General features: G+C 34.8%; 2 protein-coding genes across 3 annotated transcripts in view; both read right to left on the bottom strand.

Annotated features, from left to right (window-relative positions):
• Nucleotides 1-18,712, bottom strand: part of LOC106870552 (pachytene checkpoint protein 2 homolog) — a 28,867-nt gene extending 10,155 nt beyond the window's left edge. The window contains exons 1-10 of one of the 2 annotated variants that reach the window (XM_052966409.1): nt 16,967-18,712; nt 16,328-16,394; nt 15,700-15,802; nt 12,282-12,447; nt 11,120-11,302; nt 9,325-9,415; nt 6,818-6,954; nt 4,240-4,326; nt 2,904-3,010; nt 2,455-2,608 (exon numbers count right to left, since the gene is read on the bottom strand). In XM_052966409.1, the coding sequence (XP_052822369.1) occupies nt 2,455-2,608; nt 2,904-3,010; nt 4,240-4,326; nt 6,818-6,954; nt 9,325-9,415; nt 11,120-11,302; nt 12,282-12,447; nt 15,700-15,785 (1,011 nt within the window). In that variant the 5' untranslated portion in view covers nt 15,786-15,802; nt 16,328-16,394; nt 16,967-18,712. Of the gene's footprint in view, nt 1-2,454; nt 2,609-2,903; nt 3,011-4,239; nt 4,327-6,817; nt 6,955-9,324; nt 9,416-11,119; nt 11,303-12,281; nt 12,448-15,699; nt 15,803-16,327 lie in introns of both variants that reach the window. The other variant, XM_014916678.2, reaches the window with a different exon arrangement.
• A 6,065-nt stretch (nt 18,713-24,777) lies between these two features.
• The window catches only part of LOC106870550 (3-hydroxyacyl-CoA dehydrogenase type-2), a 12,037-nt gene continuing 9,827 nt past the window's right edge, over nt 24,778-26,987 (bottom strand). The window contains exon 5 of the mRNA XM_014916676.2: nt 24,778-26,953. Within this exon, the coding sequence (XP_014772162.1) occupies nt 26,763-26,953 (191 nt within the window). The 3' untranslated portion in view covers nt 24,778-26,762. The remainder of the gene's footprint in view (nt 26,954-26,987) is intronic.

Raw genomic sequence — 26,987 nt, 5'->3', positions numbered from 1 at the left:
GTTCTTACAAATTCAGATACTTTTTTTTTTTATTAATCCTCAAATGAGGAATGGCAAAGTTTACTCAGACTTTAATGACTGCCAGTTTATTGCCTGTTAAGAATATTTTATATACCATGCCCACTTCTCATAGTTTAAACCCCACTCCCACCCCCATAGCTTGATGCCAACTCCCCAACCTTCCTCAGACTTCATAGTGCCGTGAGTTGCATGGAGACCATTTGTGCAGGTGGTACAAAAAAGTGCCCACTACACACTGTAAAGTAGTAGGTATTAGGAAGGATGTCCAGCTGTAGAAACCATGCCAAAGCAGATACTAGAGCACAATGCAGTCTTTAAACTCATTGGACCCTATCAAACCAGCCAATATACATCAGTATGGAACATGCTCATTAAATGATGATTATAATGATGAGCTCTTGTGCTTTTGTCACTAGTAACCATCTAAATGTGAAACAAAAGAGCAACCTATTGTCAGTAAGGTATATTGAAGCAAATTAAGTTATGTACTTTATTCAAGGATACATTGCAATGACTGCAGTAAAATTTGAATTAATGACTATGAGGTCATAGACCCAGCACTAATTCATAACCATTTTATTAACTATCAGTGTTTAAGATATTTAATTCTTATGACTGTAATATACAATTTACTGACAAATCATTGTAGCAGTTATCACACAATGTTATCTGAAATACCAGTGAGAGCCAAAAGTTGACACAAAGAAATAATCCTTGATGTAGAGTTTATTCTAATGCTGCTGAGTTTGGTATCTTGCTCTCACACAAATCAAAATGGATACTCTTGCTTATCTATTCAAGTGATTTAACTAACAGAATCGGCACATGTTACATCTCCTCCCTGGAATCACTTCCATTCTTCATTATCATCCCTGTATACACTATTTCAACCAATCACTTCCTCTCTGTGTTTTCAGCCACTGCTCTCTCTCCCTTCTGCTATACTCCATTCTTAATGCCTCTCTTATCCGCTATCATTCTCAATGTCCTCTCATATCTATCATCATGTTATGCAATCCATAGTCAGTGAAGTACTGAAGCCCCTAATGTACCTGTATATCTCTTTCTCCACTGCTCCTACACCTTGTACATCATCCCACAACTCCTACCTGAGCCAGTCCTATATTTCTCATCTTACCCCGCCTCATACAGGTATTTCCCTTCAACAGCATCTCCACCCTTGTTCATCACTCGCTGTATTCACTTCTAACCCCCCCCCCCATCTTTAACTATCTGTTATTCCCCCTCATCCTCTTATGAAAATATCCACTCTCTCATCCTCTCCCATGACTCATTATCTGTATCCTCTCTTATGCTCATCCTCTTGTACCTTGAGCGTTTGCTCTAGCACCTAATCGCAACCTTCTTTTTATTTCTTTCAGCTATGTATCTCTTCTATAGCAAGACACCTGCACTTTTCCTCTATCATACTTTAGCCTTTCAACACTTGGCATAAAGCCACCCACCTCCATTTTCCCTTCTCAAATACCCTTTTCTTAGTACTCTTTTTACTCTTTTACTTGTTTCAGTTATTTGACTGCAGCCATGCTGGAGCACTGCCTTTAGTCAAACAAATCGACCCCAGGACGTGTTCTTTGTAAGCCTAGCACTTATTCTGTCGGTCTCTTTTACCAAACTACTAAGTTACAGGTACATACCAACATCAGTTGTCAAGCAATGGAGGTGGGTACAAACACAGACACACATACGCACACTCATACATATATATATATATCATCATCATCGTTTAACGTCCGCTTTCCATGCTAGCATGGGTTGGACGATTTGACTGAGGACTGGTGCAACCGGATGGCTACACCAGGCTCCAATCTAATTTGGCAGAGTTTCTACAGCTGGATGCCCTTAGGCTTCTTTCAGTTTCCGTCTACCAAATCCACTCACAAAGCTTTGGTTAGCCTGAGGCTATACCAGAAGACACTTGCCCAAGGTACCATGTAGTGGGACAAAACCCGGAACCATGTGGTTGGCAAGCAAGCTTCTTACCACACAGCCACTCCTGTGCCTATGTAGTGGGAGCTTTTTCCTTTTCCTTTATCCAAGTTTTTTTTTTCTGTCTTGGAAGTTACACAGCAACCTTAGTAGTGTTGGTGACATGGAAAAGCACCCAGTACACTGTGTAAAGTGGCTGGCTTTAGGAAGGGCATCCAGCAGTAGAAATCATGCCAAAGCTGACACTTGAGTTCGATACAGTCTTGTGAATAGCTGAATCCTGTCAAGCTGTCAAATCCATGCCAGCATAGAAAGCAGGCAGACATTAAATGAAGACAATAATGAGTAACTCAAAAAGTTATATTTACTTGTTAATTGGACTGAATAGTTTGCAAATATGAAAACAAATACAAATTATTGAACTTTTAAGTAAGTTAAAAAAAAAATCAATGCAAACAAACAAAGTGAACACATTTTACATACCCTCATTAGTTCATTGATACAAGAATGGTATATTTTAAAAATTGCTCGAGGTGAAGGCAAACCGATGTACTGCTTGATATCAGCTCTGTCTACAAATGCCAAATCAATGGCACCTGTGATATTTGATGTTGTAAGAATCAAGACATTTGAATAACTGCAAAGAAATTTTAGATAGATTAAGCAAAAGAGGAAAAGAGAATTATAAAAAAAAATGGAATCAAATTCAATCCTGCTAATAACATATTTCTGAATTGAAAATAAATTCTGTTTCAGCTTAATTAAATGTTTTTTGGTACAAATCATTTGAAGCAATGAATGGAATGTATTTACTCAATGGTGTGTGTGTGTGTGTGTGTGTGTGTGTGTGTGTGTGTGTGCAATGGAGGGTGGGGAGAGAAAGAGAGAGGGGGGAGATTAGTAGAAAACCATAAGAAGCCAAAAGAACATACTTTTTGATTTGGTCGATTTTCGTCAAAAGAGCATTGACCACTCTAATAGCATCAGACGGTTCGTTGCCATTCAGACTGTTTTTTCTTGCAGAAGTAAGACTTTCAACCTAATCAATTACAAGCATCAAGACTTTGTTTCACTTTAAATAGAAATTAATCAAACAAAATATATAATGGTCATGCACAAACAAAACTGAACTGAGTATTTCATTTAAAAAGACGAAAACATGCAACTTTGCAGTTTGAGAAACGATATATTTCAAAATCTTTCAATCAAGACACTATGATACTTTGAATAAGTTTAGTGAGAGAAACTTCCATTACTAACTGCAAGGTATGTTTATCATCAGCAATAACAAGGTCTAAACATGTTCTTATCTTAATAACTACAATAGATTTATTTGTTCTAGATTTCTATCAACTTGAAATTCTAAACACTTATAATAGATGCTGATTAAGGAAACATTAAACTTTATTTTTTTACTATAACATCAAGAATAAAGTTCATATCTATAATCTGTGGCTAAATATTATGTCAGTGATTTAAAAAGAAGAAAAAAATTGGTTTTGCAATCTATTTTTTAGCATAGTCTTCCAAACTTAGATATGAATTTATTACATGTATGTGAATGTATTTTGTCTGCTGTGATGATTGCTTTTGGTTAAAATCCAATTTAACAAAAAAAGACAAAAAAAAAGTCAGGAATTCGATGAAACCATTTTTTGACTTCATTTCTATTCTCAGGTAAAAGACATAACCATGTCAATTTCCAATCACATGACCTACCTAACAGCTTTGAAATAAGTAATACCTACAATAAGTGAGGAGGTACAGTGAGACAAGTAGAGTAATATACTTTATCAGCAATACCTGTTACAGTATTATATCTGACACAGGATTTGGATGCCTGATCTTTGGATCAGTAATCCAGTACTTTAAGCACATAGGCATTCCTATGTTAAATATCAGTACAGTTCCCACATCTTATTATTGCATAATTAGTTGCTGGAAGATTTGTTTTCAACAAATAGTATGACCAATTGTCACTGTATGAAAGAAGTTTATTTTAACTTTGATGGGAGAGCTTATTTCAAGTTTTTTTTATCAGAGTTTCTACACAAATACAATATTGTGTTGGTGACAGGCTATGAACTACTAACCTTTCACCTGGTCAGTGGACCACCATCAACAACTCAACAACTATTATTGAAGATACATACACACACACAAACACACTTCAAGCAGCAGAAATATGATGTCAAGAAGCTTTAATTTAACTTTTTGATTAAGTTTCAAAACATTTATCGAATGTACATCAAATAAAAAAGTACTTACTTCATCTATTAATACAAATACCAAAGCTTCATTGTCAATAATTATCTCTTCAATTTTCTCAAACAACTTCACAACAAGTTTGCCACTCTATAAGTGAAAGAAACAATGTCAGTTTGAATAACAGATATATTAGGTTCTCAACATTTAATCAGTAAATGACTTTATACTTTTTGATGGGGAGAAGAAAAGAGGATAAAAAAAAACAGATACAAAAATAGCTCAATTAATCAACATTAGGGAAGTCCCACACATCTGCTCAACCTGCTAGGAATAACAACCAAATTACCCTCATCAGGCCATTGCCACTACTTTTGTACTCAATCTCCTCATACTAACCAAAATGTAACTGTCTAATGGTTTCTCTTTTGTTCATTACTCCTTCCTCTAACAACCTCATGCTCTTACCACAATGTTTCTCCCATCATAATATCTCTATCACCCTCTTTTATATGCAGACCACCACCACTAAAACAACAACATAAGCAAGAGAGGACTGACTCTTTTGTCTTAGTAAGGGCAAAGCAACCTCTAGTGATGGTGCTACAATAAAACACACCAAGTACAAGCAGTACACCCAGTACAAGTGGTTGGTATTAGGAAGGGCATCTAGCCGAAATACATGACATGTGGTTCTCAACCTGTCTCTAAGAGAAGTAACTTCAAATAAGAACTCACCTGGAGCATGGTGGTGGCCCAACACATTCCAGCATGGAAAAGCAAACATAAAAGTTAAAGATCACGCACACATACACACATGAAGCAAGCTGTTAAGATATTTGCTTGCAGTCATATCTGGATCTCATCCCATTGTCACCACCTTCCAACTATTCTGGTGAGAGGTATAAGTTCTTTTGGCTAGACAATAATTCTGAAGCACATATTCTTTTTCAGAAATAGATATTGAGTTTGTGACTATTTTAGCATGAGAGCATCATTTTTGAATTATATTAAACACTAATATTTTCTGTCTAGTGCTCATTTTATCAATCTCTAATGAATATTGTTAAACTATAAGGCACTAAACAAGAATGACTCTCCCCAGACACCACAAAATAATTTATATAGTTAAGGTGATATGAAAGAGGAAGTCATGCGTAACTGAAAACTGAAGTCATATGTGTAACGAAGAAGTCATTCATCTTTGTTCTAATGAACAAATGGTAACAAACCTAGGAAGGGCTGTATCCTCCAGTATCAATGCATATAATGTAATGGAAATATTTTATGATAAAGATGTACTTTAATTTATAAAGGTGTTATATTTTAGTTCATAGGTTAGTATGAACTTGAGTACCTTCTTGATTTTTCATCAGATAATAGATTAAGATTTTAATTGTGGACTGATTAACATAGCCTACTAACATAGTTTCATTATCATCATTTAACATTCACCCTCTATGTCACCTCACCTATTCTCACCATTGAGGACATGTCTCAATACACCTTTGCCATCATCTCTCTCTCTCTCACTATTGCTCTCTTCATCTTCCTCTCTAACTTACTCCCCTTTCTTTTTTCCAAATGGGAAATCAATGTATCTACTCTACAGCTAAACACCTATACTTTCAATCTCTCAACTGGCACAAAGCCACATCCTCTCACTACTACTCCTCTCTTCCAGTTGAGGGTTATTTTGTCTTGTAAGGTATTTGGTAACCCTGTTGGTGCTGGTGCTATGTAAAAAGTACACTCTATAAAATTGTTGGCATTAGGAATGGCATCCAGCTGTATAAACCATGCCAAAACAGACAATGGAACCTTGTGCAGCTCCTGGCCTTGCCAGCTCCTATCAAACAATCCAACCCATGGAAAACAGATGTATGATGATGATGATTTTTCATGCTTGCATGGGTCAGATGGAATTTGTTGAGGGAGATTTCCTACAGATGAATGGCTCTTCCTGCCACCAAATCTCACCTGTCTCCAAACAAAGTAATATTTTTCCATAGCTAGATATGTTTTACATGTAAGATTGGAAATGAACAACCACATTCATATGATGCTCATTTATAACAATCACACAACACACACACATATGATGGGCTTCTTTCATTTTCCATTTACTAAATCCACTCACAAGACTTTGGTTAGCTTGGGGGGCTATAGTGGAAGATACTATCCTAAGGTACTGGGCAATAGGACTGAACCCAACATAACATGGCTAGGAAGCAAGCATCTTAACCACACAGCCATGCATGTGCCTCTATTTCATATGAAAGAAACTCAAAGATAAACTCACATTCAAACATACACAAATAATTGAATGAACTCAAATAGATTAAAAAGAAACATGGAAAATGACATTGGAATACAATTTCTAAAACAAGGTGATACAATCAGAATAAATACAGATAATTAAATATAAATATTAACAATTAGAAAGAAATGCAATGTGAATTACTTTAGATAATTAAATGATATAGTGACAATTTATTTGTTGTCAACAAATTAAAATTTTATCATCAAGGAGAAAAATATAAAGCTAAGGATAAAATGGAGTGAATATATTAAATTGTTTTATCAAATTTATAACAATATAAAGAATGAAATTAAGAATTAAGATGAGAAATAATCTTACTTCTGAAAACCACTTAGAAAACAATCCATGACTGTTAAGTTCTATCAATGTGCCATAATTATAGCGGTCGGATAGTTGAATAGATATTTTCTGTGCCAGAGCTTTACACAGAGAAGTTTTCCCAGTCCCTGGTGGTCCTAGAACATATAATATCAATGAAAATTATCAATAAACTTTATTCTTTAACAAAGAATCATGATGGTCAAGTAGATAAAATGATAGCCTCTTGGGTTTGAAAGTAGTGTGATTGCATCTCATCATTACTGCAATTTTATGTTGAAAGCAAAAGAATAAACTTCACTTATCTGTCAACAGAGAAATAAAAAGGAGAAAGAAAAGAACCGGTAGTAGATCATGAAACAATTTGAGTGGTTTGGTGATGCATGATCATGAAAACCAAATCACCTCAAAACGATAAAATATTCTTAAACATCCATATAGTCAATGAAAGATAAATTGAAACAGTACATTTGTTTCAATTTATAATGGGCAGAACAAAACAGGTTTCCTAATGTAAGAAACCTGTTCTGGCCTCGTCTTTCATACTTTAACCCTTCAACATTCAAACTGGCCATATCAGGCCCAAATATTCTACCTGTTTTATGTTTAAACTAGCTGGATCTGGCCTCTTACACCTACCCTACAATGTCAGTCTAAAAACAATCACATCATTGAAATCTCAGAGCTACAAGATTATGCATGATTAAAGCAAAATGATGTCAATAAATAAGCATTACATTTGACTGAATAATCTGAATGCTTCCTCACATCTCTCAGTATAAAGCTGCTCCTCCCTCTAGAGTAACCTCACTCAGTCAAAGGGAGTTTTAATCTTGTAAGTTACGAGACAATCCCACTAGTGGTAATATCACAAAAAAGCACCCCGTATACTCTGTGAAGTGGTAGGCACTAGAAAAATATCCAGCTGCAGAACTCATGCTAAAGTAGACACTGGAGCACACTGCAGTCTTTGGAAGATGGACATTAGAAGATGATCTTTTATCTTTTACTTGTTTATGTCATTAGACTGCAGCTATGCCAGGGCACCACCTTAAAGAATTTTTAGTAAAATGTATTGACCCAATACTTATTTTCTTTTATGCCTGGTACTTATTCTATTGGTCTCTTTTGCCAAACTGCTAATTTACGGGAACATAAACACACCAACACTGGTTGTCAAGCAGTGACAGGAACAAACACAAAGACACACACACATAGATATGTGACAAGCTTCTTCCATATTCTATCAAATCCACTCACAAAGCTTTGGTTGGCCTGAGGATACAGTAGAAGACACTTGTCCAAGGTGCCATGCAGTGAGACTGAATCCAGGACCATGTAGTTAGGAAGCAAGCTTCTTACCACACACCCGCGCCTGCACCTATGATGATGATTCTTAAGCTTTCTGTTCAATGTTTCATTGAAATTTTCCATGCTAGCAAAAGTGAAATGGTCTTTATTGAAGCACTTGTTGCTTAGTCCTAGAGTGTATCTAAGACTACATTATTCAATGTGTTCACTTTTTATAAGATGGTGTGTGATTTGAGGAAGATTAGGTTGCTATTTCAAGCAGGTCAAACAACTACAGTTCTTTATCTAGGCAACTGTTTTACTACTGCTCAATAGATTAGATATGAATGAAACCTATTTGTCACATGTCAAACAAGTGCACAAACAGAAGCAACTATGTTTTGTCCAGAATCCAAGAGTATGGCTGTGAGTATGGTTTCAAGTCATGATTATGCTGTTTACACTCTTGCATTTTAATCTCATAATTGTTGTTGTTCAACCTTAGATGATCCATGGATAAAGAGACCTATGATCAAAGGCAGTCAAGTTGTGACTAGCCCTGCGTTGGAAAGGGCATCCAGTCATAGAAACCATACTGAACAGACAATGGAGTCTGGTGTGGACCTCAGCATTACTAATTCCTGTCAAACTGTCCAACCCATACCAACATGGAAAACGGACGTTAAATGATGATGATAATGAACTGCATTATCCAATGTATACTTTTTTACTAAGTAAAGGAGGGTGCAATCTGAAGGTACTTGGCTAATATTTCTAGCATATTGGGGTTTCATAGGAATTCCTATTTTGTTTGATATCAACCTAACAAATCCATTACTTTATATTTTGTTTATTTGGAATTGTTTTCCTTAATCTGTTTTACCAAAGAACTTTTTCTAGAGGAAACATTACTTAGTGGAATTGTCATACAAAGATGCAGTAACAACAACCAATTAGCTAGAAACAGCAGCCAAATCTCTCCTGAATCACACCTTAACATATTAAAAATGTCCTAGATAGAGTTTTCCTAAATAATAGAACAGGATGGTCACAACTGGAACACTTTTGATTACAAGTGTGCTTGATCACTGGTACTACTCAAGGCTAAAGAACAACAGATAAGACATTTGTTCAAACAATATTCAAATCTCTCAGCATCTTACAATGAGAGAGAGAAAGAGAATTATATAATAGTAAATTTCAGAAACTGTGCTTACCATGCAGAAGAATTACTCGATTCCAGGAGATTATATTACTGTTGACTTTACTATCAGAGAAGAGAATTGTAGTCATAGCATAATTCAAAAGCTGGTTGAAAGAAAGAAAAAACAAGGTAATGGAAACCAGATAGTAAATAATTACTGGTACCAAATTAAAGTTTTGTTTTGGGTTCACTGAATAATCACCATCATAATTTTTATATTGGTTTTTCCATGTTTGCATGGGTTAGGTGGACCTTCTACAACAAAGAGTTTTGTCACACATTAAGATCTTTTGTCATCACCTTCATGAGGCTTAGCCTCTTGAGATAATCCTTTAACACTTTTCATATTTTCTCATTTTGCAGGTTCCTTCCAATGGCGGATCACTTGGCATTTCTTTACCCAACTGTCTTCCTCCATATGCATCACATGTCCATACCAATATTGTCTCCTCTCTTGCTCACCACTAATACTTAGTTTTCCTCTCAGTTCATTTGTACTCCATCGTTCATGCACACTAACATTGCACATCCAGTGCAACATGCTAGTCTTCTTTCTTTCCAACCTTTGCACATCCTCTGCATTCAATGTTTATTTTGCATTACTATGCAAGATTGTACACAAGAATCCTTATTGTTATGGAGACTTAATCCTAGATTGACACTGAGTAGATATAAGATCAAAGGTATTCTGCCCATGACCATCCCATCTTTTACCTATGTGTGGGAAATCCAGAACTACATTATCCAAAGTGTTCTTGTCTAAGACAGTAGAGGGGATTAGAGGAAATATGGCTGTATCTAACAGGTCAGGCAACCATGTACACATTCTCTTATTGGTTTGAGAATCCTCTTGTTGCTCCTTGAAAATTTTCTACCCAACTCTTATTGTCTACTATGCTTTTGGAACACTCAGCTTCGCTGTTAAGTAACCTAGACAGCAGAGGCAATCAACTACTTCTTAGAATTCTTCTGAAGATATGAAAAAAGTTATTTCACGAGTCATCACATTACTATATTCTCCTGTGCATATGCAACAATTAAAGTCTTCCTCATTTGTCACCATACTTTTGATCCCACTACACTTCTTATGTACCCGTAGTTGACACTGAGTACAATGTATGAAATTCCTACCAACTCTTTTTCTTTATATTGAGTATGACTGCTTCCCAAATGGCACTGGAGTCCAGTCTTCTTGCCTGCTAAATAAAACTTTTGTCTTTGCTAAGTTTATGTTGCAACCTCTCAATTCTAGGTTTTACTTCCACATTAGGAATTTCTTTAAATCTTTTACAGCTTCGGCTATGAAAATTAGGTCATTAGTATACAGGTGTTCCCATGGACAACTGGTTTAAATTTTTTTATGGCCTGAAGAACTATAACAACAGGAGTGGGCTGAGAATTGAATATTGATGGACCTATGCCTGCACACTAAATTCCTCAATGAACTCATTGCAAAAACTCACTTTTCTAATGGCACCTCTGTACATAGCTTGCACAACTCTCACAAGCCATTCATTTATGTGTAGTTTACTTAGTGAAATTTGAATATTGATTTCCTGTGAATATTATTGATAATTTTATAAATTTATTAATGATATAAAAACACACATATATATATATTTATTTGCTCAAAATAATAGAGCACTTAATATAAGTTCAGTAACATATTCTTTTAGAATATTCCTTATAAAATTTATATTTAAAAGCAATACAAAGTTAAGAAAAAGAAAAAACTAACAGGATTAAAATGAAAGGAAATATTTTGTAGTGAATGAGTAATTTTCTTGAATAATCAATAAGTTTCTTACATAAGCTTTTATATCTTCATCAAATACTAGAAAATCCCACATGTTATAGAAGGATAAACTAGGCAAGTTCCAAATCTGTGCAACACTACAATTACTATCATCTCCAAGATCTTCATCTGAGGGACCATCTTCATGTAAATGGAAAACATGCACTTTCAAATTGCTGCTCTGTAAGTCAATACTCTGAAATATATAAGAGTGCAAAATACAAGATCTATACTATTTAAGAGAGAAAAAAAATGAATTAAGCTTATACTTTTTTTTGTAATTTTCATTTAATATCTCCTTTTGATAAAGTGAGGATTGATATTAAGTTGAATTTTCAAAAGTAGGAGTTAATTGAATATCAGAGATGGTGCATCTACTACATATATGCACAAAACACATTCAAAACTAAGTGCAGGAAAAGCAAACCCATAGTGACTACACATCCTATATTTTCTTTGTGTCTCTTGCACTGATAAAACATTCTCTACTCTTCAGAACTTAACTAATTCTGTTCCTTCAGTATTCAATATAATCAACTACTACTCTTATCATTGTCACTGATTCTCTTCTGAAAAGTCTCCCAGAACTGTCTCCCATTGGCATCACTTACTTTTACTCATATCTTTACTTGTTACCACTGTAACTACTAGTTTCTAGCAGAATGTCAAATGAAAATGGTTATGGGACCTGATCTTCTCTAACTTTCAAATAGAAAATATATTAAAGATGAATAAACATTTAATTTGGTGTGAAGGCATTTTGGAAGACTAACTGAGTTAGATCTCTCTCTCTCTCTCCCCACCCCGTTCAGTGAATACAGCACAAAGGTATTAATCAGGCTTAGAACTTTAAATAATGAGAGATTTTTGAAAACTTTATACTACCAATGGATAATACTGCTATATCTCAAAACAAAAATAGGTTCAATCTTTGTTTACAATTAATCTCACATAATTTTTTTTTTTAATTTTAATATTTATTTATTTACAGCTAGGTAGACTGACCCTTTTGAACAATGAAGACCTACACCCAACTCATAAATATAAGTAGAATCAACTACCTTCTGAATGCAGTCTACATAAAACTAGAAAAATATATAAAAGACTTCTATATTTAATTACTGCATTAATTACATATTTTAAAAAATATGAAAATAAGAAATATAAATATATACCTGTCTTTCTCTGATGCTCAAATCTGTATCACACAAAGCTAAACTTTTTACATGAGTTTTTAAGTCTTCATCATCAAACTCTGTGGTAATAAAATCACCATAAGCCACCTTCTGATTATATAAGAATAGTTTGACACGCTCTTTGATAAAATTTTTCCGAGCAATGCTGTAAAAATAGAAAATATTTTTTATACATTAGTTTGTCCAAAGCACATTCAATTATAACAAAGTGTCAACACTGATTGAACTGTATTATGTGGATATAAGAGTTAGAGCAGAGCTGGGGAATTTTTTTCCCTTTTTTTTCATTGGAAGGCCATACTGAAGTTAACTGCCATTGGACAAGACCAAATAATACTCCATTCCATCCAGCTAAATCTATAATTTTATAAAATGTAATTATTTATATGATATATACCTTAATAAAATGAAAACACATTCTTTTAGAAGAAGCACCTCTATAGGTGTTTCTAAAATAGGTAATTAGCTGAAAAGATAGGCTTTAAGATTAAATTAAATCAACATAAATGTATTCCAGTATAATGATTCTCCTTCAAACATTGCACATCTTTCAAAAAGTGTTGTAGGTTCCTCACTTCTGAGAGTTTTACTTTCTGACAACTGCACTGTACTATACATATGGCCATAACCCTTAACATTAAAAAGGGACCAATCCATCACACTGTAAACATGTAGTGTAGGGGCAGAAAAAACCCTAACTCACTGCATAAGAGCTGTAAGACTGTTAAAGCTTGACAAAAATGAGTTGTTTTGACTATACTGAATGAAGATAGAGTCTTTAATGCTGTTCTTACAACACTTAGAATTAAAAGTATCGGGTCCTGCGTCCTCAACAGGAAGACCTCAGATTAAAGGCATTTCACTGTGACTGTCCTAGCGTGATTCTCCTTTTTAAGACAGTAGGGTGTAATTTGAAGAAAATCTGACAGCAATTTCTTGCAGGTCAAGCGATCATATAGAGGATCCCTTGTTGGTGGTACTTTATGATCAAAGGTGTTCAAGCTATGATTGTCCCAATTTTGTTTCAGGTATAATATATCCAGGTCTACATTATCCTGGACAAATATATCTGTGGAAATCGAATTTCTCTCCCTAGTCAAGATCTGAAACCGCATCTTGAAATTCTCCCTAGCCATACGGTCTATTGTCTGTCAAAAGGGAACACTGATAAATGTGTTCTCTGTTTGACCCATGACCTTGCTATACCACTGAAAGTTTATATAAACAAAGTGTGATCTATATTAATTTAGTTATAATTATAACGATATATCCATTTTCCTAGGTAGTCTGCACAATAATAAATACAAGATTCTGTAAGGAAAAGGCAGTGAGTGAGACCGACCAGCACGAATGAAATACCGTCTTAACAGAAGTAACGTCACAGAGGGGCAGCTATGACATTCACCAGCGATACAGTTATCTCGTCCACCACTCTCTTTCTCACTCGCTCACTTTTTGTTTCAACATCACTTGATCTTTTTAGTTACTGCTGCTAGAACAACAGGGAATAAATAAGTCCAACGCTATCTATCCTTTTACAAGAAAATATAACTCTCATTACCTCATATGCTTTCTGACGGTTTTTATACATGCCTGCCCATCATGGTTTAGCTTTAATTATATGTAATAGTGAAATAAATATGTTATCTATAACTTTAGCCACTGTCTTTCTTTCTTGGAGTCAACATCAACATCTTTGCCTTCAACATAAACAACAACCGTTACAAATCTTCTCATTTTAATAGTGTGATATAAGGGAGATTTGGCTACTATTTATAGCAAGTAGAGCCATCCTATAATGATTATTTCAATGGTTGAATGCCTAGGCAGCACTGATTGAACAAAAGTGTTTGAGTCATGATTATACTAGCTTTAAGGTAAAATGTATTCAAGATTATGAATCTGTTCTGTTTGGCTGCCAAGATTTCAAAAATCAAAGTTTATTTAAAAGTTTAACATTTGGTACATTAATGTAGTTTTCCAAGCTGAATTGCTGGAGATATTTAACTTTTTCTAGAAAAATTTGGGGGAGTGGGTCAGACGATTATGTCAAATCCAGTCATCAATTGGTACTTATTTATCAGCCCAAAAGGATGAAAGGCAAAGTCGACCTTGGTGGAATTTGAACTCAGAATGTAAAGACGTTCTGCCAGTTAGCCGCCTTGTCACACAATCCATTTCTCAGCATCATACGGCATTAGAGTTCCCTCACATGCCTAATATAATCTAAACTCCCTTTTGAGAAAGACAGAAATCAATCACTTTTCGCCAAGCGCCATTTCTCTAACTTCTTTCATATCCTTAGCACCCTAGCCATTATGTTAAGACAACTATCTGGGTTAAAGAAACATGAAACCACAGGCTCTTGGAGATATTACAGAAAGAACAAGTAAATGAAAAATAAATCTCTCCCTAAATTGGATACTAGCCTCATATGTTAATTTTTTTTTTAGGTGAACCAGTTTTTATTTATCCAATAAGTAACATGAAATAAATAGAATTATCGGCAATGTTTCGTTATTGGTACCAATGAACGAAGCATTGCCGAACTATCTTACACAGAGCTGGAGGAACCATATGCAAAATTCGAACTCAAAAGCTAAATAGTTTAATGTATCATTTTATTTATCTTTCTACATTTTGATGAGAAAATGCTGTGGTAACTTTTCCTTTTCCAAACTCATTTCAGTCATTAAATATTTCATTTGAACGTGAGAATCAGTCTCCTGTCCAAACAAAGATATCACTTTAATTGAAGAATCCTTTTAAAATTTCCCACTGCTTACAATAATTCATACTTTCAGCAAGCTTACTAAAAGTTAAACAATTCCAGTTTTACACTTTTCTCTTTCTTTATAATGGTTTGGTATATTAAAAAAAAAAAATCTTACTTAAAAATCAATTTATTATTTACTTTAGATTTTAAAAAAAACGTAAATTCAGACGTCTTTAAACGAAGTATTTTTTCCAACTTTTTAATTTTAAAATACAAGATCCAATTGGTTCGATAAATTTACATTTCAGTGAGCTGAAAAATAAACTATTCCAACTAATAAAGGTGCAAAGCCTCACATGTATAAAAAGTTTAGGAAACATTCAGATAAAAGAGAAAATCTATATAAAATCAAATTAAAGTAGACGTTTACTTGCGTAGGTGGAAGTGTTAAATAAAGTACATTTTAATGGTGAGATAAGCTTAAGAAAAATAAACATTTCGATCGATTTATGTCACTGTTATGAAATGGATTATCTGTTTGCTAAAACAGTGTGGTTAAAAAGAAACAAAATGATTAAGTTCAATGTACCTTCTGTTCAGGAATTGTTTTTAATGATAAACAGGAATAGTTTTCAGTAATAAAAAAAGGCAACATCAAGTGATAATCCAAATTATACATACCTTTCTGGTTTCAGTGCTACTTCGACGTGGAAAAACGATTGAAAATCGTGAGGAAGGGCATTTTCTAATTCAGCAACACGATCCATTAATTACAGTTTATCGACTGAATTAGTTTCAACAGAAAAACGTAGAATGAGATCAATTTGTCAAAATTCGTTTGAAAAATTATAATATGAAGTGTATTAAATTTCTTTTCCGTTTTCTTTCTCCTTTCAATTATGGGAAATTTAAAACTATGTTGCTAAACAAATAATTGTAAAAAAAAGCAAAACATTTATTTGTGTTCTGATGAATAATATTTTCGTAAAAAGATAATTAATTAATCACGTAGATTTAAATGCGGATTGTGAAATGAACAAAAAACTAAACTAAACTAAATCATTGAATTGCAGAAGACATACGGAAACTTTTCAAACTTTCCGCCCAAATCATAAACCGACTCATTTGAATGTCGCTAAATGTCTTATATAATATATATATATATATATATATATATATATATATATATATATATATTAACGTTTAGAGTTAAAAAGCCGAAAATTAATATATTTTAATATAACATTCGGTACTTAATTTTTGATAATGAATAATTTGAAATAATGAAAATATAAAAATAACGACTTACCGTAAACAAAATTGCAATAACGTGAATAATCAACATTTGCTGTTAAATTGGACTTTAGAATTGTAGTCTTAAAGAGGAAAGAAAAAAAACTTTGGTATCTTCGTTTATATTTTAGTAATCATGCAATGAAAAGTTAAATATATTTTAATTTATGAACTATCATTATCATACAGGAAAATTTGGTAAATGTTATTCATAAAACATCTTTTATGAAGAACGATGCCCGAATCATCATACCATTTTCTTCAAACTATACTTATAAAATTCAAATTGAAAAGGTACGGAGACGAAACTTTGTAGATTACTAATAAGTGACAAAAATATGTATTTTGTGACTGATATTGAATAGATCCACCAACTGGGTGTCTTTAGCATTACGAATTAAACGCGTAAACTATTTTATTTACTTTCAGCGAATTTCATGACAAGCACTTACACAACGATAGCGCAATAGATTAATCATTGATTCGTCACTACATTTCTGACAATCAGAGTGACAAGGTAGTGTCCCTGTAACTCGACGCAGAAAAGATATCTTGAGGGATTTCGTAAAGCACTAATTTTTTTTTTTTCACTTTATTTACCGACATACAACGATGAAGAAAGACAGACATTCACACACCTCCGCACAATACATACCTACATACGACCTGGTTGAACTTTCTCTTCGCTCTCAAATAAACCAGCACTTCCCTAGCCTATCTGGAGGACAATGCTCTTCTTACAGCCACCAGTATATCTCGACCATTCATTGAAAGTACTTGGAAGATCCTCAATAACTTTTTAAGAATTATAACCTTTCTATCTCATTTGAAAATAGCATTAAAGCAACTAACTTCTAAGAAGTGACCTGAAAGAGTGATTACAATATATCAATGTCCTTTCTAATTACCCTAGATTTACCCATAATAGCATTATCGCTAGTGTTTCAATCAGGATTTTTCACCTATCAGCTAATGAGGATATCTTTAATAATTATGTCCCATGCTAGTTATACCAGGCTTTTAGGAATAGTGGCTTCTACAAGAGAATCTCTTACATTCCCAATACTAGGCTAAAGACAAAACTTGCACTTCTCTTTCCTAATGTGGAATCTAAGCCTGCCAAGCTTGCCTCTACCCATCCACATCTAATCACCCTGCAATGGATTTCCTTGTGGTCGGTACTTGCCCAGTATTACAGCCACCTCAGGGGTTGTAAGTTCACCATTCTCTCCCCAAGTTAAATCTTTACCTAAGCTATTTTTCCAAATTCTAAGCTCTAATTTCCCATTACACTATAAACACTACTCCATCTCTAATAAATCTTCAATTGAAAGCTCATACTCCAAAAACACCAAACTTAGGATCTATTATTGCCTCTTCCAATAGGTGCAAATTTAGATGCCTTACTGTGGGCCCTATAAACTATTCATTTGGACCCCGCCTTAACCCACTAAATACTAATACTATGAACTTTGGGAATCCTACCCACTTCAATGATAGTCACACTAGTACCATCAGCCCTAGTTCTAGTAACCTTAACACATGTAACAGTAGTGACACCCTCTCCAAGTCCCATACTACTAACATTAACACCTCTGGTCCTCCTTTGAGGATAACTGATCATATGAATCAGCATAGAATAGGGATTAATCCTAAGTCCACTGCTAGAGGGAAAACCTGTAATTGTCAGGTCTCCCAACCATGTCTGTCAGATGGATTTTGCTTACATTATAATGTTGTATATAAATGTCAAGTTATAACCCCATGGTCTCACCAAACTAGGGTCTATAGTTGTGGCACTGTTGATTTCATGTGGCACTACTAGGCTGACCTGAATTCATTCTCAGATGGAGCCTCTAAACTCTCTACCTCACTGGCTTCTTATATACACCACCTAAAATCCTAGGATATTCTCTATTCTTATCTTGGTCTGTAGTTTGTGGGGCTTCACCATACAACACTAGCCATCATGTTTGTAAGTTATGTTGCATGGAATTACTTGTTATTGTTCACCATCATAATACCTCATTACTCAATAGGTTCTCTCATGTAATCTTGTGTAAGCATAAATTTTATTCCACAGTTTCCAATTACATAAAGTCTTTATGATTTCTCTTAATTGTGGTCAAGCTCTTTACTTATTATCTAGCTATACTAGCAGCACTTTCTCCTTTTCTTCTTATCTCAGCATACCTTCCTCCACTGCTCCCACTGTGCTCCTTTCCTTCATTGCTTATCTCTTCTTATCTCTCCATCTGCTCACCTGTCATCCCTAACTGATTTATTGCCTGCTTAGATAGATTCCCTTGACCACCAGTGACATTTGCTTTCACCACACTGACTTTAACTTTACCCTCTCCCTTCCTCCCTCTGTTTCTTCTATTCTAACTCTATTCCTTCCCTCCTTGTCATGAAATCCCCCTCCCTCCCTCTGCTTTTTGCTCTTGTTCTACCTACTCATTCCTTCAACCACTTGAATCTCCGGCACTACTATGTTCATCACTTTTGCCAACCTTCTCTTGATGAGAAGGAGCCAGACTTTTGTATGATTGTTTACTTGCTGCATACCCTTTTTTGATTATTACATTATTCCAAGCTTCCTGAAACAACTGTTAAAAAATTATGTATTTTCTTCATATTTTTCTGGTCTATGTAAATGTATACTGTATATATATAATGTGTTTTTTCTTTCTAAATATATGTAGCTATATGTGTGTGTGTGTGCATGTATGTATGTATATATATATGATACAGAAATAAATTTATTTCTCAAACGCGTGATAATGCTATAAATAGCGTGATCAGGATAAATTATCCATATATTGCAGAAAAATATATTACTGGCCAGCCATGAGACTCAAACTCACATCTCTGTGATTACGCGTCAAGTGTTTTACCATTAAACTAAACTGCCCAGCAACAAATTCTTCTGAAATTTTAGAACTTATAAATTTAGCTTCATAATTCTGGTGCCTCAACTGAAGTGCCATATTCATCTGTATCTATCTATATATATACATATATATATATATATATATATATATACACACACACACATACATACATACAATAACAAAGAGCTCAAAAAATACAGAAAAAGATGAAGAAAATACATAATTTCTTAACTCAACAGCTGTCTCAGGAAGTTCGGTGTAATGTAATAATCATAATTCACAGTTTGCAGATGGAATATGCAAAAAGTCATACCCTAAAAAAGGTACGTTCGTAGGATTTATTTGAATGAAAGTATGTTAAAAACAAGGACACCAAGTTAGGATCAAGATTAGCATAGCTGTGTATATAGCATATACTGACATACATATACCAATATGTGTACAGATAGTCTCAACACATATATACATGTATATGAAGAAATCAACATACACATATATATGCAAAATTATCCATATACATAGTTTCATGATCTACAGTGAGTTCCATTTCCAACTTTGGGAAGGTTCCAGGTGTGGTGTTTACATAAAGAAAGAACAGATATGGGTTCACTACACCTGTTTCAGATGCAATTTTAATTGATGAGTAAACTGATTACATCATGAAAAGACCTGTTTTCTTCAGGTGAATTAAAAACTTTAAATTTAGAATTTAAAACTTGGTTCAGAAAATACCAAGATGTGGAATGTGTGTTAACCCTCGCATTTTGGCAACAAATGAGAAAGTTTCATCTCCACCAAGCAATGTTTGCTATGGCTACTTCCTTTCAGATATGGTCCAGGTCATTTCAGCAGTTTCCAGTTGATTTTGTATGATGTTACTTCCTCTTTTAGTTGCCATGCATAGCTTCTCTTGATGAATTCTAAGAGAGGACTTGTGATTATTTAACTCCATCTTAATAGGATCTTCTGTAGCTCCAATATATTTTTGCATGTACCCACTTCTGTTATTCCAAGAACAACACTACATCTGCTTCATAGATCACAGTTTCTGTGTTGCATTGACCATTCACTGTGCAACCACTGTAAATCCTACATGAGCACCCTGCCTGAGGTGAAAGGCCAGGAGGAAAGAGGTAATAAGTGGCAGTGCATGAAGGGAGGAGAGCTGCAGTATCACAAACCTGTAGGGAGATCAGAAAATATGTGAATGATGTGCAGTGAGGAGTAAGAGGTGAGAGATAGAAATGTGCATTGATGGAGTTGGATGTCATAGTTACGCAGGGGTGGCTATAGTGAGTGTGGAACAAAGGTGGAGGGAGGTTGGTGCTGGCAGATATGCCAGAGTGATGATAGTTATAACAGATAAGAGAGGATGTTATACAAATGATACTGTTGGTTTCCAGTTTTCTGTGAAAAACATATCTGGCCATGGGAAAATATTACTTGCTTGAAAATAGTTGAGAGTTGGTGACAGGAATGTCATTTGGCTGCAGAAAATCTGCTTTAACCAATTCCATTTGACCGAAGCAAGAATAGAAAAGTGGGTGTTAAAATGATGATCATAATCATGACCATGATCATTTGATGTTTGTTGTCCATGCTGGCATGGTGGAAGGCTGCATACCCTTCCTAATGCCAACCACTCCGAGAGTATAATGGGTGCATTTACATGCCACTGGCATGGGTGCCATTTGTGTAACACTGAGGTGCTTTCACATGCCAATTTGCTTGATACCAGTATCTGCCACAATTGCGATGTTCCTTTGTTTGATGGGTTTTCTTCTCAAGCACAACTTAATGCCAAAAGTCTTGGTCACTGCCTCCATGAGGCCCAATGCTCAAAAGGAACCCAGCTACTTTGCCTCTGTGAGGCCCAGTGCTTGAAAGGAACTCAGCCACTTTGCCTCTGTGAGGCTCAGTGCTCGAAAGGAGCTCGGCTACTTTGCCTCCATGAGACCCAGTGCTCAAAAGGTGTTCTTTACATGCCACCAGCACAGGTGCACTTGGCTTGACAGGTCCTCTCAAGTATAGCACATCGCCAAAGATCTCAGTCACTAGTCATTACTTTGTGAGGCTCAAAGTTAAAAAATTATGCTTCACCACCTTGCCTCATATCTACCTCAGGTTCTCTCCAGTTAGAGATCGGCACTTCTTTACACAGCTGTCCTTGTCCATACGCACCACATGACCATACCAGTGCAGTTGTCTCTCTTGCATACCACATCTGATGCCTCTTATGCTTAACTTTTCTCTCAAGACGCTTACACTCTGTCAAACATGCACACTGACATTGTACATCCAGCAAAGCTTACTGGCTTCATTTCTTTCAAGCCTATGCATCCCCTCAGCTGTCACAGCCCGTGTTTCACTGCCATGCAGCATAGCTGTTTGCACACAGGCATCAAGCAATCTTCTTTTCACTCTGAGAGAGAGGCCTTTGTTGTCAGCAAGGATAGACGCTCTTGCAACTTTGTCCAGCCTGATCTTAATCTCACAGCTACCTCCACTACTAACTTGGTCATCTAGATAACAGAAGCTCTCTACCACCTCCAGCTTGCCTGCCTGGCAGTTGATGGAGTCTATTTTCTGCACATTTTCAGTGTTTATTGTACCTGTGCATCTTCCACATACAAAAGCTAGTTTTCTTGTTAACCTTCCTGATATTGCTGCACCTTTTAGGTGTCCAAAGCTTACATGGTACATCTTACAGAGTTTCTACCTACACCTTTTCTACAGATTGAGTAGGGTCATCTATCTGAAGGGATTTGGGATTTGTCTGCCTTCCTACCTTCGAAAACTTGGGTTTTTGCTAGGTTAACTTTAAGGCCCTTTGATTCTATACCTGGTATTTGTGCTTAATACTTTAATGTGGCCCAAATATTCTACCAATTTTATGTTAAAACTGATTACAATCAAACTCTCACACCTACCCTACAATGTTATTTTAAAAATATACAAATACACCATTGAAATCTTGACGCTACAAGATAATGCATGATTAATTCAAAGTAATGTGAATAAATAAGCATAACATTTGACATAGTAATCTGAATGCTAAAGGGTTAAAATTAAATTTAAAAAATCACTAAGACTAAAATATTCAGGTTATGTAGTTGCTTGCTTCTTTATTTGTGCATTTCTATGAAGTTCAACATTAACCACCTTTTATATGGCTAAGATGCAACAATTTTCAGTGACTCAACCTTCTTGGACAAACTGTACATTAATCTTTTCTGGAAATTTACCAAAAATATATTAAATTTATGCATGGGTTTATCTATGTTTCATGTAGGGCACTCTTGCATCTAGGTATCTTCAAAGATAAGGTTATAAGCTATGTGACTTCTGATACTTTTTATAAAGTTGTAAACTTTTGGAAATATACACAGTGCAGTTAGTGTATATGTTGTGCACATGCATGTGTGTATTTTAAAGTTTATTTACAACTTGAAAGATGGCTCATCTAGAAAGCTGCTACTAGATCCATCAAAGTTTGGCTGTAACTGAGAGATGAGGTTGAAATATGCTCATTGGTGGTTTTCAGTTGTGCAAGTTTTTGTAATACACATACTTTCACCCTGCCCATTTCTGTCATACTGAAAATTCTGCTGATTCTTGAAGCAGCTTTACTTCTAGAATCATAACATTCCTTACTCAAATATTTTCCAAGTGGTATGTAAACTATGAAAGAGCTACCCTTAAATATGTTGAGTACTTTTGATCTGCAGACACCTTAGTATTTTTACCAAGAATATCTGTATTTCTTCTTTGTATATATATATGAGTAAGACAGATATACAGTCGTACATAGGATTGAAAGAGGGTGGTTGAAGGTGCTGGGACAAGCAGATGGTGAGGAAAATGTTCTAAGTCCATGAGGTGCACAGTGTCAAGATGGTGAAGGTGGGGGAATGTGGTCATTGGCAATACCAATGATGGTGCTGTATGAAAAATCATGAAAGTGAATTCAGTGATATGTTTAGTGGTGGAGAAACTGTTGCTGCTGATGGCAGAGTGGGCAATGATAAAGAAGATGGGAACAGACGACTGTGTTGATGTTAGCCGGTGTGGCAGTGGTAATAACAACAGAAAAAGGGATGGGCGATAGATCTAAAGAAACAGGTGGCAATGGCTGCAGTGGTATAGGAACATAGGGTAATAATGATAAAGGAAGTATATAAGGCCATTAACCAAGACACAGGGTCTCTTGAATACAGTGTCATCATTATCAAGGCAGAGTGACTAAAAATGCTGCCTTGTAGAAGCACACACCCAACCTATGTAGGCATGGGAAAATGGCTATTACATGACTGGTGTGACTGTGTAAGAAGCTTGCTTCTCAATCACATGGTTCCAGGTTCAGTCCCACTGTGTGGCACTTTGGACAAGTGTCTTCTACTATAACCTTGGAGTGACCAAAGCCTTGCGAGTGGATTAGGTAGACAGAAACCGAAAGAAGCCCAGTGTGTGTGTGTGTGTGTATATATGCACACACACACACAAGGTGGCGAGCTGGCAGAATCGATAGCACACTGGGCGAAATGCTTAGCGGTAGCGGTATTTCGTCAGCTGTTACGTTCTAAGTTCAAATTCTGCTGAGGTTGACTTTGCGTTTCATTCTTTTGTGATTGGTTAAATAAGTACCAGTTGCACACTGGAGTTGATGTAATTGACTTAATCCCTTTGTCTGTCCTTGTTTGTCCCCTCTACGTTTAGTCCCCCTGTGGGCAATAAATAAATAAATATATATTTATATTTGTATGTTTGCCCCCCCCCATCACTTGACAATCGATGTTGGTGTGTTTACGTCCCTATAGCGGTTTGGCAAAATAAACCGATAGACTAAGTATGAGACTTACAAAGAATAAGTCCTGGGGGCAATTTCTTCAACTAAAAAACTGTAAGGTAGTGCTCCAGCATGGACTGAAACAAGAATATAAGTATATCACAAACACATAGTCCCACTATATGGCACCTTGAGTAAGCATCTTCTTGGGCCAACCAAAACCTTGTGAGTAAAAGAAGCCTGTCATATATATATATATCTATATGTGTGTGTATGTTTGTCCCCCACCATCACTTGACAACCAGTGTTGGTTTATGTTCCTCTAACTTAACAACTTGGCAAAAAGAGACTGATAAAGTATCAGGCTTAAAAGGAAAATAAGTACTGGGTTGATTCATTCTATTAAAATTTCTTCAAAGCAGTGCCCGAGTATGACTAAAACAGATAAAGGATATACTGAGTTCATTTTGTTACCATGTGGTCTTGGTTTCTATTTCATTATATCTTGTGGGAAGTGTCTCCTACTGTAGCTTTGGACTGACTAATGCCTTTTGAGTGAAAATGATACATGGAAACCCATCAGGTGCATGCATGAATGCTTACATTCCTTTCTTTGTATGAAAAGCATTAAACGAAAATGTTTGTTGGGTGCTTGTTTGCATTCAAGTGCGTGTAAACATAAAAATATATATATACATACATACACACACACATATCTATACATGTGTGTATCACTGTATATAAAAGAAACACTTTCTTAAAACAAAAATACTGACTTAACAATGATGAATTTAAACAAAAAATAAACTTTCCTTTTATTGTATGATGGTTAGCAACACATAGATACTGACTGAAATCAAGAAATCAGTCAAGAGATGAATGTTCTTGTCCTCTTAGAAGTTTAAATTTAACTGAATTAAAAGGTTGCTTTGGTTTTTTTGTCACTTTTTTCTTTCCTTTAGTTCATTCTCAGAAGTGTACTCCTTGATTTTGGATTAGAGAAATGCAAAATGAGGTTTACTTACTATGTCTCAATATTTTGATTATTAACTTCCAGATCAAAATCGAGATGGAATGACCATCTGATAACCTTTTTTGATGGCATACAAGACACACAGGCATATTAAGTGTGCTCCAATTTCAGCAGCACATATTCAGGAGAAACGTTTTTGGTGCATTAAAACATGTAATATAGGTTCAATTTCACATATAGGGCCTGAGCTAAATTTTTTGAGACAGTTTTTGGAAAATAGTGCATCATATATGCCATCAAATACGGTAGTCTTGTAGATGTGCCATGCAAAAAATATATAAAAAAGTTTAGAATACAAATGAATATATATATCTATATATCAGTATAAAATACTTTGCATTATATTTATAAGCACATTATATAAGGAAAAATAAGAAAACAAAATGAAATCAGAAGATATTGGAATAACAACAATCCATGTAAATGTAATTTTCTAATATGAGTGTTTGCTTCAACCTTGTCCAAGAGTTTTTAAAGCATTCAAAAGATTAACGTATACTTATTAATTTACAGAACACTAAACTTGGTGCACAGTCACAAAGATTTTGGAAATGCATGTAACTGATTAAATCAACTGTCAGTATTTGAAAGGTAGGTAATTTACCAACTGCAGAAAGATGAAATGCAAAGTGATCCTTTTTTTCTATTTATTTTCAGGGAAAAAAAGTTAAATTTTCAAGTTGGATAAACTGTCCGATATTATAACTAGAACAATAACACCGGTTTTTTTCTTTTTAGAAAGAATTCATAATTAGATTCTTTTAACCTAAAATAAACATTTTCATCAATCAAATTGCTTATTTGGTTTAGCACATTGCTGTTATCATGGCAATGCATTTCTTTGGAAAGGATTTAATTCATTGTCATTCTCCAAAACAAATACTTATTGATTTCTTACCATCAGACATGAAGCCACAAATACAGTGAAATGGTTTTAACTGAGTATGAATATCAGTGCCCATACTCAATTTCTCACATATCTTGAATAAATGCTTAAATATCTGAGGTGCATTGTTGTTAATAAGATTACAATTTTTCAAAGTATTAAGCTTAGCTGTATATGTAAAATATATTGACACTTTGTTTTATCTGATTATATTATCAGATGTCTTATTCTGGTGTGTACATACAGCCCTACAAATACAATATATATATATATATATATATATATATATATATTTCCAGACAGGATTTGAACTAGGAACTTTAATGGAAGAATAAGATGTGACAAATATAAATAATGATAATACACTCTCTAAAGATGAGGTTATTTGGTAGTGCTAACCTTCAAATTAATACTAATTAAGAAGTTCACTAAGAAATGTAATTAAACTTAAAAAGCAAGAAAAAAGACTTTTTTCATTTTAACAAATTTGTAAAAGCTAAGAGGGCATGGAATTGTTATATTCTAACATCACAAAAAGAAAATAGAAAATATATCTTAAATGGATATTTTATATAGTTAATTCCAGTGTGTGTGTGTGTGTGTGTGTGAATGCTTGCATGACTGTTTAGGTAGATGTTGCTAACTAAAGTTTCAATGACTAGTAAAAAAAACTATCCCCTGTGATTACATGTATTTTAGTTTTAAATCTTTTGTATTTCAAACCAATTTAAACTCGCTCTAACTTGTAATTATAGCTAAAGGAATATCAAGGAAAACATTCTCAACAACATGTATTTCCAGTAGTGAAATAACTATATTTGTGAAGTGGGATCTTGGTCATAACTAAAGAGTTCAAGGTGCCATTCGTAGTGCTCCATCAATACGTATCACCTCTCCATTCAACATTGGATTTTCAATAACAGACTGTACGAGGTGAGCATATTCTGCAGGATCACCAAGTCTGCTGGGAAATGGGACAGTAGATGCTAAGTATTTCCTCACTTTCTCAGGCAGTCCTGCCAACAATGGAGTATCATAAAGACCTATAAAAAAGCAAAAAAAAGCAATTATTTACAT

This window comes from Octopus bimaculoides, chromosome 3, assembly GCF_001194135.2.
Source record: "Octopus bimaculoides isolate UCB-OBI-ISO-001 chromosome 3, ASM119413v2, whole genome shotgun sequence".
Classification (NCBI taxonomy): domain Eukaryota; kingdom Metazoa; phylum Mollusca; class Cephalopoda; order Octopoda; family Octopodidae; genus Octopus; species Octopus bimaculoides.
Note: the sequence above shows the minus strand (reverse complement) of the source record. Positions and strands in the feature narration are given on the sequence as shown.